The sequence below is a fragment of the Oryx dammah genome, unplaced genomic scaffold (genome assembly GCF_014754425.2).
Source record: "Oryx dammah isolate SB20612 unplaced genomic scaffold, SCBI_Odam_1.1 HiC_scaffold_5, whole genome shotgun sequence".
NCBI lineage: Eukaryota > Metazoa > Chordata > Mammalia > Artiodactyla > Bovidae > Oryx > Oryx dammah.
Genome location: NW_024070189.1, coordinates 58,355,560 through 58,368,897, shown reverse-complemented (window position 1 = coordinate 58,368,897; position 13,338 = coordinate 58,355,560). Strand labels below are relative to the sequence as shown.

Below are 13,338 nucleotides of genomic sequence, written 5' to 3'. Positions count from 1 at the left end.
ATACAGCAAAGTGATTCAGTCATATATATATATATGTATTCTTTTCCATTATGGTTTACTGCATGACATTGAATATAGTTCTCTGCTATACAATAACACTAGCATTTTTAAAGTATTAGATAAGTAGCTAGTTATTAAGGAAAACTTATTACCAGTTATATTGTAAAATTAAAATGTATGAGGTAAATTGAATCCATCAAATTATGAGTCTTTTAGCTGATTTAGGGAACTGTGCATATGATTACTGACTTTAGTCTGTAACTTAATTGTAGATTGCTTTTTTTTACTTAGAAGACATTTAAATAAAAATTGAACACAAAATTGGACCAGAATTTACCAAACTGTCAATTTCTTGTTTTGAAGCAACAGAAAACTCTGTGATAAGCATGCTTTCTCAAAGTAATATATACTTCCATAATAAATAACTATTTTATATTCTAAAATCTTCTCACAGTTTGCCTAACAAAATTTCCATCACACCGTAATGAAAGCCTTTCATTTCCTAAAATTGTTTTAAGAGGGAAGTTATCTTTTTCTAATCTTTGTATATTACTTTTGAGATATGTTTACTTTGTATGATATTCCTTTCTTTTATTGTTGTTCAGTCACTCAGTTGTGTCTGACTCTTTGCAACCCCATGGACTGCAGCACTCTAGGCTTCCGTGTCCTTCACTATCTCCTGGAGTTTGCTCAGACTTGTGTCCACTGAGTCGATGATGCCATCCAATCTCATCCCTATATTTATTTATTTAATGTAAATACATGTGTACATTACACGTGCATAAGAATTTAATCTAGAATTGACAGGTGCTTTTTCCTTTTCTTTTGGCTCCAGTGTCTTTGTTGTGTCTCCTAGGCTCTTCATTGCTGCATGGGGGCTTCTGTCTTGTTGTGAAACAAGGGCTCTAGAGTACCTGGGCTCAATAGTTGTGGTACCCTACATGTGGGATCTTAGTCCCCCCATAAGGCAGATTCTTAACTGCTAGATCATCAGGGAAGTCCCTATCAAATGTTTTTTAAAATATACTTTGGAACCCCTGTCTAAGTCAGTTGCTTAATGAATACTTTTTTTTTGTGCATTAGTATTTTCATTTGTTTTTTTTGGACATTGCATGAGCCTATAACATTTAAGAGGTTTTAGACTTATGTTTGTGTTTGAGATTGTGTTAAATATTACTAGACTTCTAAAGATAGATTTTTTCTTTATAAATATATTAAAAATTTTTTTTATTTTTTAATGAAAGATAATTGCTTCACAGATTTTGTAAACATCAACATGAATCAGTCATAGGTATACATGTGTCCCCTCCCTCTTGAACCTCCCTCTCATTTCCCTCCTCATCCCACCCCTCTAGGTTGATATAGAGCCCCTGTTTGAATTCCCTGAGACATACAGCAAATTACCATTGGCTATGTATTTTAAATATGGTAATATAAGTTTCCATGTTACTCTCTCCATGCATCCCACCCTCTCCTTCTTCCCCCAACCCTATGTCAATAAGTCTGTTCTCTATGTCTGTTTCTCCATTGCTGCCCTCCAAATAAATTCATCTGTACCATCTTTCTAGATTCCATATATATGTGTTAATATAAGACATTCATTTTTCTCTTCCTGACTTACTTCACTCTGTATAATAAGCTCTAGGTTCATCCACTTCATTAGAACTGACTCAGATGTGTTCCTTTTCATGGCCAAGTAATATTCCACTGTGTATATGTACCACAGCTTCTTTATCCATTTATCTATCAATGGACATCTAGGTTGCTTCTGTGTTCTCACTGTTGTACATAGTGCTTCAATGAACACTGGGACACATGTTTCTTTTTCAATTTTGGTTTCCTCAGGGCATGCCTAGCAGTGGGATTGCTCAGTCATATGGTGGTTTTATCCCTAGTTTTTAAGGAATCTCCATACCGTCTTTCATAGTGAATCAATTTGCATTCCCACCAACATTGCAAGAGGGTTCCCTTTTCTCCACACTCTCTCCAGCATTTATTGTATGTAGACTTTTTGATGATGGCCATTCTGACCAGTATGAGGTGATATCTCATTGTAATTTTGATTTGCATTTCTCTAATAGTGAGCAATGTTGAGCATCTTTTCATATGTTTGTTAGCCATCTACCTGTGTATCTTCTTTGGAGAAATGTCTGTTGGAGAAATGTCTTTGGAGAAATGTCTGTCTACTTTTTGATTGGGTTGTTTTTTTTTCTGGTATTGAGTTGTATGAGCTGCTCGTATATTTTCAAAATCAATCCTTTATCAGTTGTTGCATTTGCTATTATTTTCTCTCAGTCTAAGGGATGTCTTTTCACCTTGTTTATAGTTTCCTTTGCTGTACAGAAGCTTTTAAGTTTAATTAGGTCCCACTTGTTGACTTTTGTTTTTATTTGCATTACTCTAGGAGGTGGGTCAGAGACTCTTGCTTTGATTTATAACATCAAATGTTCTGCCTGTGTTTTCCTCTAAGAGTTTTATAGTTTCTGGTCTTACATGTAGGTCTAAAATTATGAAATGCTTCATAAATTTGCATGTCATCCTTGCACAAGGGCCATGCTAAATTTTTTGGTATTGTTCCAATTTTAGTGTATGTGCTGCTGAAGTGAGCACTAAAGACAGAAATCTTGACACTATTTTAATTGAAAAAAAAAAAGTTGAGAATATTTTTTACTTTAAGGTTCTTTGAGAATTAAGGCCATTTCAAGAAGAATTTTTAAAAATTCTTTTCTAAATTATAAATGTAATATGTAATACAAAATCACATGGACCAGAGACTTGTATAATTCAATGAAACTATGAATCATGCTGTACAGGGTAACCCAAGATAGATGGGTCATGGTGGAGAGTTCTGACAAAATGTGTTCCACTGGAGAAGGGAATGGCAAACCACTTCAGTAGTCTTGCCTTGAGGACCTCATGAACAGTATGAAAAGGCAAAAAGATAGAACTCCCCAGGTCGGTAGGTGCCCAATATGCTACTGGAGATCAGTGTAGAAATAACTCCAGAAAGAATGAAGAGATGGAGCCAGAGTAAAAACAACACCCAGTTGTGGATGTGACTGGTGATGGAAGCAAGTTCTAATGCTGTAAAGACCAGTATTGCATAGGAACCTGGAATGTTAGGTCTGTGAATCAAGGCAAATTGGAAATGGTCAAACAGGAGATGGCAAGACTGAACGTTGACATTTTAGGAATCAGAGAACTAAAATGGACTGGAATGGGTAAATTTAACTCAGATGACCATTATATCTACTACTGTGGTCAAGAATCCCTTAGAAGAATTGGAGTAGCCATCATAGTCCAAAAAAGAGTCCAAAATGTAGTACTTGGATGCAGTCTCAAAAACGACACAATGATCTCTGTTCGTTTCCAAGGCAAACCATTCAGTATCACGGTAATCCAAGTCTATACCCCAACCAGTAACACTGAAGAAGCTGAGGTTGAATGGTTCTATGAAGACCTACAAGATGTTCTAGAACTAACACCAAAAAAAGACGTCCTTTTCTTTATAGGGGACTGGAATGGAAAAGTAGGAAGTCAAGAAACACCTGGAGTAACAGGCATATTTGGCTTTGGAGTACAGAATGAAGTAGGAAAAAGACTAATAGAGTTTTGCCAAGAGAACGCACTGGTCATAGCAAACACCCTCTTCCAACAACACAAGAGAAGACTCTACACATGGACATCATCAGATGGTCAATACCGAAATCAGATTGATTGTATTCTTTGTAGCCAAAGATGGAGAAGCTCTATACAGTCAGCAAAAACAAGACCGGGAGCTAGCTGACTGTGGCTCAGATCATGAACTCCTTATTGCCCAATTCAGACTTAAATTGAAGAAAGTAGGGAAAACTACTAGACCATTCTGGTATGACCTAAATCAAATCCCTAATGATTATACAGTAGAAGTGAGAAATAGATTTAAGGGACTAGATCTGATAGACAGAGTGCCTGATGAACTATGGACGGAGGTTCGTGACATTGTACAGGAGACAGGGATCAAGACCATCCCCAAGAAAAAGAAATGCAAAACAGCAAAATGTTTGTCTTAGGAGGCCTTACCAATAGCCATGAAAAGAAGAGAAGTGAAATGCAAAGTAGAAAAGGAAAGATATACCCATTTGAATGCAGAGTTCCAAAGAATAGCAAGGAAAGATAGGAAAGCCTTCCTCAGTGATCAGTGCAAAGAAATAGAGGAAAACAATAGAATGGGAAAGACTAGAGATCTCTTCAAGAAAATTAGAGATACTAAGGGAACATTTCATGCAAAGATGGGCTCAATAAAGGACAGAAATGGTATGGACCTAATAGAAGCAGAAGATATTAAGAAGAGATGGCAAGAATACACAGAAAAACTGTACAAAAAAGATGTTCATGAACCAGATAATCATGATGGTGTGACCATTCATCTAGAGCCAGACATCCTGAAATGTGAAGTCAAATGGGCCTTAGAAAGCATCACTACGAACAAAGCTAGTGGAGGTGATAGAATTCCAGTTGAGCTGTTTCAAATCCTAAAAGATGATGTTGTGACAGTGCTGCACTCAATATGCCAGCAAATTTGGAAAAGTCAGCAGTGGCCACAGGACTGGAAAAGGTCAGTTTTCATTCCAATCCCAAAGAAAGGCAATGCCAAAGAATGCTCAAACTGCCGCACAATTGCCCTCATCTCACAGGCTAGTAACGCTCAAAATTCTCCAAGCCAGGCTTTAGCAATACGTGAACCGTGAACTTCCAGGTGGAACCAGAGATCAAATTGCCAATATCCGCTGGATCATCGAAAAAGCAAGAGAGTTCCAGAAAAACATATTTTTCTGCTTTATTGACTATGCCAAAGCCTTTGACTGTGTGGATCACAATAAACCATGGGAGATTCTGAAAGAGATGGGAATACCAGACAACCTGACCTGCCTCTTGAGAAATCTGTATGCAGGTGAGGAAGCAACAGTTAGAGCTGGACATGGAATAACAGACTGGTTCCAAATAGGAAAAGGAGTACGTCAAGGCTGTATATTGTCACCCTGCTTATTTTACTTATATGCAGAGTACATCATGAGAAACGCTGGGCTGGAGGAAGCACAAGCTGGAATCAAGATTGTTGAGAGAAATGTCAGTAACCTCAGATATGCAGATGACACCATCCTTATGGCAGAAAGTGAAGAACTAAAGAGAATCTTTGATGAAAGAGGAGAGTGAAAATTGTGGCTCAAAGCTCAACATTCAGAAAACGAAGATCATGGCATCTGGTCCCATCACTTCATGGGAAATAGATGGGGAAGCAGTGGAAACAGTGTCAGACTTTATTTTTCTGGGCTCCAAAATCACTGCGGATGGTGATTGCAGCAATGAAATTAAAAGACGCTCCTTGGAAGGAAAATTATGACCAATCTAGACAGCATATTCAAAAGCAGAGACATTCCTATGCCAACAAAGGTCCATCTAGTCAAGGCTATGGTTTTGCCAGTGGTCATGTATGGATGTGAAAGTTGGACTGTGAAGAAAGCTGAGTGCCGAAGAATTGATGCTTTTGAACTGTGGTGTTGGAAAAGACTCTTGAGAGTCCCTTGGACTGCAAGGAGATCCAACCAGTCCATCCTAAGGGAAATCAGTCCTGAATATTCATTGGCAGGACTGATGTTGAAGCTGAAACTCTTAATACTTTGGCCACCTGATGTGAAGAGCTAAGTCATTCGAAAAGACCCTGATGCTGGGAAAGATTGAAGGCAGGAGGAGAAGGGGAAGACGGAGGATGAGGTGGTTGGATGGCATCACCAACTCAGTGGACATGAGTTTGAGTAAAGTCTGGCAGTTGGTGATGGACATGGAGGCCTGGCGTGCTGTAGTCCATGGGGTTGCAAAGAGTAGGACACGACTGAGCAACTGAACTGAACTGACTGAAAACAGAATGAGATGTATTAATTTGATTGTAAAGTTTTACATATACTTGTCAGGATTTACATATACTTTCAGACTTTCACTTGTAGTTTTATAAATATACATGTATATTTGAAGATACATGATTTTTTTAAAGTTAAATAGGTTCATATTAGCAAATCATCATTTTCCTTTTTTCACTTTCCTTTTTTGGACTTCCCTGTTGGCTCAGGTGATAAAGTGTCTGCCTACAATGTGGGAGACCTGGGTTTGATCCCTGGGTCAGAAAGATCCCCTGGAGAAGGAAATGGCAACCCACTCCAGTATTCTTGCCTGGAAAATCTCGTGGACGGAGGAGCCTGGTAGGCTATAGTCCATGGGGTCACAGATAGTCAGACACGGCTGAATGACTTCACTTTTTTTCAGTTAATTTATTGTGTTCATCCTTCTATAACATGATATGTTGATATTTTTAGGTTATTTCCAATTTTTTTATATCACAAATACTTCTATAGTTTATATCCATATATATCTATAACTTTTCTTGCTTGTGCAAGTATCTTCATAGGACACAGTTTTAGAAAGTGATACTGCTAGGTCAGAGGATATTTTTGCATTCAAAATTTTGATAACATTTATCAATAGAAATGTCAACTTTATGTCAGTATACCCTCCTATCAACTGTTTGAAAGGGCCTCACACCTTTGTTCTCTTGGTCAATTTCATAATTTGTGTTCAGTAGTTCTTTATAAATGATGTAAATTAATTGTGTGTTTATTTTCCAGTTTTTATTTTGCCTTAATTTTATTTATGGTGCCTTTAATTATATAAAAATTTTTATTGAAAATAAACATGTTTAATATCACACTTACTAATTTTTTACTTTATAGCTTTCATGATTTGGTCTCATGCTTAGAAAATCCTCCTTAACATCAGCAATAGAAGAATACCTACGTGGTATAATAGTACTTTTCAGATTTCATTTAACTCTACCAGGTTTTTATTTTTGTCAATGGTATGAATTTGAGATCTTACATAATTTTCAAATAGCCAACTTCTGAACAGTGTTTAGGAAATAAGCTCTCTTATCTCCATTGATTTGAAGTGTCACCTTTGTCATATATTGAGTTCACAAATAATCCAGGATCTTGGGGGCTCTATTATATATCCTTGATAGAATTATTTTTCTATGCAGGTGTCATACTATCATACTGTTTTAATTGGAGAGCATCACAATGTCTATTTTTTCCCTTATTGTGCAATTTTCCCCTTTTTTTCTATAAATTTTTATTGGCTATTTTCCTCTCATTTTCAGCAATAACAGGTGGTGATATTATCAACAAAATTTTCAGTTACTGACTCCTCACTGAATCTAGAGAAAAAGATGTATTGGCAGCCTAGAGCAACCAGATTGTGAGCTCTGTAAGGACATGAGCTAGGTTTTATTCCTTTCTGTCTGGTACATTTAAAAGCACATAATAAATGTAAAATATGATAATTTATTTTAATTTACCATGTTTACCCAGAAAATGGTTCTAGGTGGCTATTCAATCAAAGGAAGAAACTGTTGGATTGTTTGCTGTAATATTAAAGAATATCTCCTTCATTACTACTAAAAATATCAATAGATAGTTAGCATCTTATACTTTAGATCTGATGCTGTAATTATACTTTGATAGAAATCTCATCCATTTTTTTACAGTAAGCATTAAGTTATATTTGGAGTTAGGTAGAGGACAAATTAGTGTTATGTGAATTGTAAAGATGAAAAGACTAAAACATAGGTAGTTATGAATGGCCTTTTGACATTAGTGGCAAAATTGAAATTGTCAGCCCTACACATGCATTTTGCCCTAGATAATAGTGTTTAGAAATGTAATTACAATTTATACATTTATGCTTCTTCTTTCCCTGCACCATCTAATTGATGCACACTGAAGGAATTGGCAAATTGTCAACTGCTGATGGTAAAGCCTTTGCAGATCCTGAAGTACTCCGAAGACTGACATCCTCAGTAAGTTGTGCACTGGATGAAGCTGCCGCTGCACTGACACGGATGAGGGCGGAAAACAGTCACAATGCAGGACAAGTTGACACGTATGTGTTTAATGACTTCTGCTGAGTATTCAATTCTGTATCTGAGTGTCATTTCTAACGAAGTTACTTACTCCAAAGGTTATAGTTGAAACTCTAAACTGACCGCCTGAGTAATAATAAATGAAATGGATTGCTAATGCAGTAATCTAGGTCCTTGCTACTCAAATATGGTGCTTGGAACTAGCAGCATCAGCATAACCTGAGAACTTATTAGAAATGTAGAATTTCAGACCCCACTTGGATCTACTGAATCAGAATCTACATTTTAACAAGAAACATGGGATGTTTGTATGCACGTTAAAGTTAGAGACTCACAGATTTTGTTAGTCATTCTGCAATAAAAATTTTATTCAGATTTTCATCTTTTATTACCTCTACTCACCTCACTATTACCGAGTAAAATTTTAAATTTAAAATAAATATGTCTTTGGGAATCATTAGTTTAAAAACTTGTGCATCTAATGCTTTATACAGTTTATTTAAAACTTAATATGACATGACAATATGTTAGGACATTTTGAAAGATAAAAATAACAGCTGTTTTCACATTTACTTATTGCTTTCTGGCTTGGTCCACATACATGAAAAATTAGTATGCAAATAAGTGTTCAAATAACTTTTTTCTTACAATATCAGCATTTTTCTTTGTATGACTAACTGTATATATTTAATACAACTTATTATCATAGGACCTTGAGTTTTTCTGTGTTGGTTTGTTTTCAGTCGCAGTCTGGCAGAAGCTTGTTCTGATGGGGATGTGAATGCTGTTCGTAAACTGCTAGATGAAGGCAGAAGTGTAAATGAACATACTGAAGAAGGAGAAAGCCTGCTGTGTTTGGCTTGTTCAGCTGGGTATTATGAATTAGCACAAGTAAGCAGAAGTAATCTTTAGTGATCAGAATTGTGGAAGATTTTGATGTTTTATTTATTTTTATCATTAATAAAAAATCATTATTAGAGACTAAGGTCTTTCCTTTTTGGCAGTAGGCTAAATAGAAACTGATACATAATTAATTTTTGTTTTCTGTGCATGCAACTTGGCATGGTCCATTTTTTCTGCCACTTTCAAAAACAGTCCTAATGAATGAGAGACACATAGGGTAAAAAAGGAAAGGAAAATAAACCACAGAGAGATAATATTAATAATAGTAAATTTTAAACTTGCCATTAGAAATAATATACAATTATAATGAAAAATGTTGATTTACTTTCATTCCATCTGGATTATCCCAATTCTTTTTAGTTTTTTTTTTTTTTTCTTTCTGTTAGAGCAATATTGGGAAATGGCCATGTGTTTACCAGTTAGTTTATGTCTTGTGACTAGGTTTGCTGTTACCTTGCTAGATAATCCTAAGCATAATACAATTTTTTTGACAGTAGCAGTTAAATTTTATAATTGGATGGTAATATGATTACCTATTTTACTTAAAGATAATATGTAATGGTATTGTAAAATATAAAGTCTAACCAGTGTTTTGAGCAGTGAACACTAGCATATTTTCCTCAAAGGTGATTATTTTTATTTTTACTTGTCTCTATTCTAAGAGTACCTTCCCAGATTCAGTATATTACCTAGAGTACTATTAATTGTAAGAATTGACATTTTCTCTCCGTGTGCCTATGTGTTTTAAAGGTATTGCTTGCTATGCATGCTAATGTTGAAGACAGAGGGAATAAAGGAGATATAACTCCCCTAATGGCAGCATCCAGTGGAGGTTATTTAGATATTGTGAAATTGTTACTTCTTCATGATGCAGATGTCAACTCACAGTCTGCAACAGGTATGTCGAAAGTGATGTGTTCATTTGAGGAAAATAAATTGATATGAATAACTATAACCTGAGAGAGAAAAAATTTGATTCCTAGGGATAGTTGGATGTAAATATACAGAAAAATCGTAGCCATTGTTTAGAATCTCTGAGTAAAATATAGATTAATTTGTTATCTTCGGAAGTCTTTGAAATACTCTTATATTCTGTTTGATCAGGATTGACAGTTTTTCTTCTGGGGACAATTTCTTTGCCACAATGATATATAATGTTTAAAGGCAAATTTGTGAACTGTATCTTTCACAATTCTTTGTCTCATTTAAATACCAACTACCTTGTATATATTAACCTGAGAGTCAAAACCTTATAGAGTTTTTATGTCAAGTGTACAGAATGCATTTACTAATAAGGTATTTTCCTGGCAACATGAAAGCTACTCTAGTAAGGTTCTTTATAACTCTTGGTCATATGTCTTGAGTTACAGTAAATATGCATTTAGTAATGAGATTCCTAAATCTCAAGCAAGCACATGGTTTAAAAAACAGTTTCAATAATGAAAGCATATCAGTGTTCCATTAAGTGACATTTGAGTATATGTTAGCATACTTAAATAAATGTTAAATGCAACTTGCTGCTGCTGCTGCTAAGTCACTTCAGTCATGTCCGACTCTGTGCGACCCCATATACGGCAGCCCACCAGGCTCCCCAGTCCCTGGGATTCTCCAGGCAAGAACACTGGAGTGGGTTGCCACTTCCTTCTCCAATGCAACCTAATTTATTTTTAAATGACCAGGACTTCTTAGAAGGGATTGTAGGTCACTTTGCTGACCACTTTGCCATAGTTGTAGTAAAATTAATATCCTTAATGTCTGAGACTGTTAAAACAGTTGAATTCTGAACAACTTTGGCTTTGAAATGATAGTTTTCTCGCTGAACCTTTAAAACAGTGTTCTTCAGTGTCATACTATTGGGTAGTTAAACCATTTCCCTACTCCCTTTAATAATAGAAGTCCTCAAAACAAATCAAGAAAGAAATAAGTGGCAGATCAAAGACTAATGACCTTTTAAATAAATTTTTATTTTGACGGAGTTAAGCTGAGGGAGATTTATTTTTGTCTCCTTGGGTCTCATAAATGTAGGCTAAACATATATTTCAGAAAGAAAATGTATGTAGAACAATGAGTTGTCTTATGAATAAATCTATAAAGATAAAGGAAGTAATAGAAAATGTTAAGTGTTTTTAAGTTGTATAGTGTTGTAAGAAAAAGCAATACTTTGAGTGATGTATTAGAATATTTTATTTTAAAATATATTGAAGTAATTTTTCAAGATGACAATCTTATTTTACAAGCTAAGGAAATATGAAGAGAGGTAAATTGGCCTATTTATAATAAACCTTTTAATTAGTGATAAAATTCAGATGATGCTTCTAAACAACACAATGAAAAACTTGAGATAAAAATTCTAGTGGTTTATGTAAGGTAACTGAAGTAATAGAACTAGAGCAGTAGTATAATAGGAATTGTATCAATTTTATCATAATTTTTAATTTCTTTTTGTTAGGCAACACTGCATTAACTTATGCCTGTGCTGGAGGATTTGTTGATATTGTGAAAGTGCTCCTTAATGAAGGCGCAAATATAGAAGATCATAATGAAAATGGACACACCCCCTTAATGGAAGCAGCCAGTGCAGGTCATGTGGAAGTTGCAAGAGTTCTTCTAGATCATGGGGCAGGCATCAACACTCATTCTAATGAATTCAAAGAAAGTGCTCTTACACTTGCATGCTACAAAGGTACTCTATAAATGTATATATGTTTATAGAGTTTTTTATAGTAACTTTGAATATTTAAATATTTGGATACTGTGTATGAGTTAAATTTTTATTGTTTATACTTTCCCTGTGCTATAAAATTATCTAGCTTCTAAGACATTATATAGAAAGTCCATTTTAGCCTGTATTTCCTATAGTATAGTTTCATAGTATATGTTTTCTTATTATTTTAATTCAAAATTTACTCAACTAGCTGTAAAGTCAACCAGAATTCTTAGCACAGACTTAGAGGATTTCCATTCTTTAATAACTTTTGTTTTATATGATTTTTCCAATCTTTATTTCAAAAATAATACACACTCAAATAATAATAGTCACATGATATATAAATCCCAAAAAACAGAATAACGTAAAGAAATTTTACAATGACATATAATGTTACCATCTAAATATTTAAAAAGCATATAAACAATATTTTAGTGTAGTTACTTCCAGTGTGTTTTTTAGGTATATTTATAAACAAATGTATACACACTTGACTCTTACAACATGGGTTTGAATTGCAGAGGTTCACTTACATATGGATTTTTTTCAATAAATATGTACTGTAGTACTAAACAGTTCAAAGCTGGTTGAATCCTCGGATATGGAACCATGGATACAGAGGGCCAACTGTGATGTCGATTTTTGGCTATACCCTAACCCTCCACATTGTCTACAGGTCAAAATGTATATATACATTTTAAAAACTAAATGGTCATACTCTAACACTATTTTATAGTCTGCTTATTTTATTTAGCAAGACATCACGAACACTTTCCCATCTCAAGTATTTTTGTAGTACAACTTTTGATATTCACATGGTATTTCACTATTTTAATTAGGAGTAGATTTGGCTGCTTTCGACCTAAATGATTTGAACAAAAGAGAAAGTTATTTTCATTTATATAAAACAATTCCGGGAATTCTCTGACAGTCCAGTGGTTAGGACTCCATGCTTTCACTGCCGAGTGCCAAGTTCGATCCCTGGTGGGAGAGCTAGGATCCTGCAAGTGGTGTGGATTAAAAAAAATTTTTTTAAGTTACAAAAATAGGCTATCTAGAACTAAAAAGGCAGTTCCGTTTTTATTAAGATATCAGCATTCTGGTTTTCTGCTCCACCATCCTAGTATGTGGTTTCTATTTTCAAGGTTACCTATTACCTATGCTCAAAGATGGTAGCTAGGGCTCCAGCAATCCATATTCTAGGAAGGATGCAGGGGATAAGGGCAAAATGAGGAATGCCCTCCAACTTAGTAAGCTATCTTTAAGGAATCTTCCTGGAAGTTCTGCCTTGTAAGTCCCTCCTACATCTCATTGGCTACACAAGCAGCAAGAGAGGCTGGAAAATGTAGTCTTTTAGTCAGGCATGTTGCCACTGAGATGAAATCAGGATGAAAATGAAAGAATGGATATTGGGTAGGGAATTAGCAATCTCTGCCAAATACATCAAATGGATGCACCATAACTGCCTATTGTTGGACACTTGAATTGTTCCCAGTTTTTCACTATTATTAAAAACACTGTGATAACATCCTTGTGCAGACATCTTTGCCTAATCTCTGATTATTTCCTTAGGATAAATTCCTGGAAGTGGAATTGCTGGGTCAAAGGGTATGGACATTTTTAAGGCTTTTGATACATATTGCCAAATTGCCTTCTAGAAAGGTTGAACCAATTTACACTCCCACCAGCAGTGTTTGAGAGTGCCCTTTACCCCACCCTACACCCTCACCAACACTGGGTATTATCATTCTTTTTAATGTTTGCCATTTTGATAGTA

The 13,338-nt window shown here is 35.1% G+C and overlaps 1 protein-coding gene and 1 non-coding gene across 7 annotated transcripts in view; one reads left to right on the top strand and one right to left on the bottom strand.

Annotated features, from left to right (window-relative positions):
• The window catches only part of LOC120863556 (ankyrin repeat and KH domain-containing protein 1), a 115,194-nt gene that overhangs the window by 28,928 nt on the left and 72,928 nt on the right, over positions 1 to 13,338 (top strand). For all 6 annotated transcript variants that reach the window (XR_005721025.1, XM_040239892.1, XM_040239889.1 and 3 more), the window contains exons 3-6: positions 7,815 to 7,971; positions 8,695 to 8,842; positions 9,605 to 9,752; positions 11,304 to 11,537. Coding sequence is in view for 5 of the 6 variants with exons in the window: in XM_040239892.1 (XP_040095826.1) it covers positions 7,815 to 7,971; positions 8,695 to 8,842; positions 9,605 to 9,752; positions 11,304 to 11,537 (687 nt within the window). In the remaining variant the exon portion in view is untranslated. The remainder of the gene's footprint in view (positions 1 to 7,814; positions 7,972 to 8,694; positions 8,843 to 9,604; positions 9,753 to 11,303; positions 11,538 to 13,338) is intronic.
• LOC120864989 lies at positions 2,504 to 2,610 on the bottom strand. Its single transcript, XR_005721315.1, has one exon. It is a non-coding gene; the product is annotated as a U6 spliceosomal RNA (small nuclear RNA).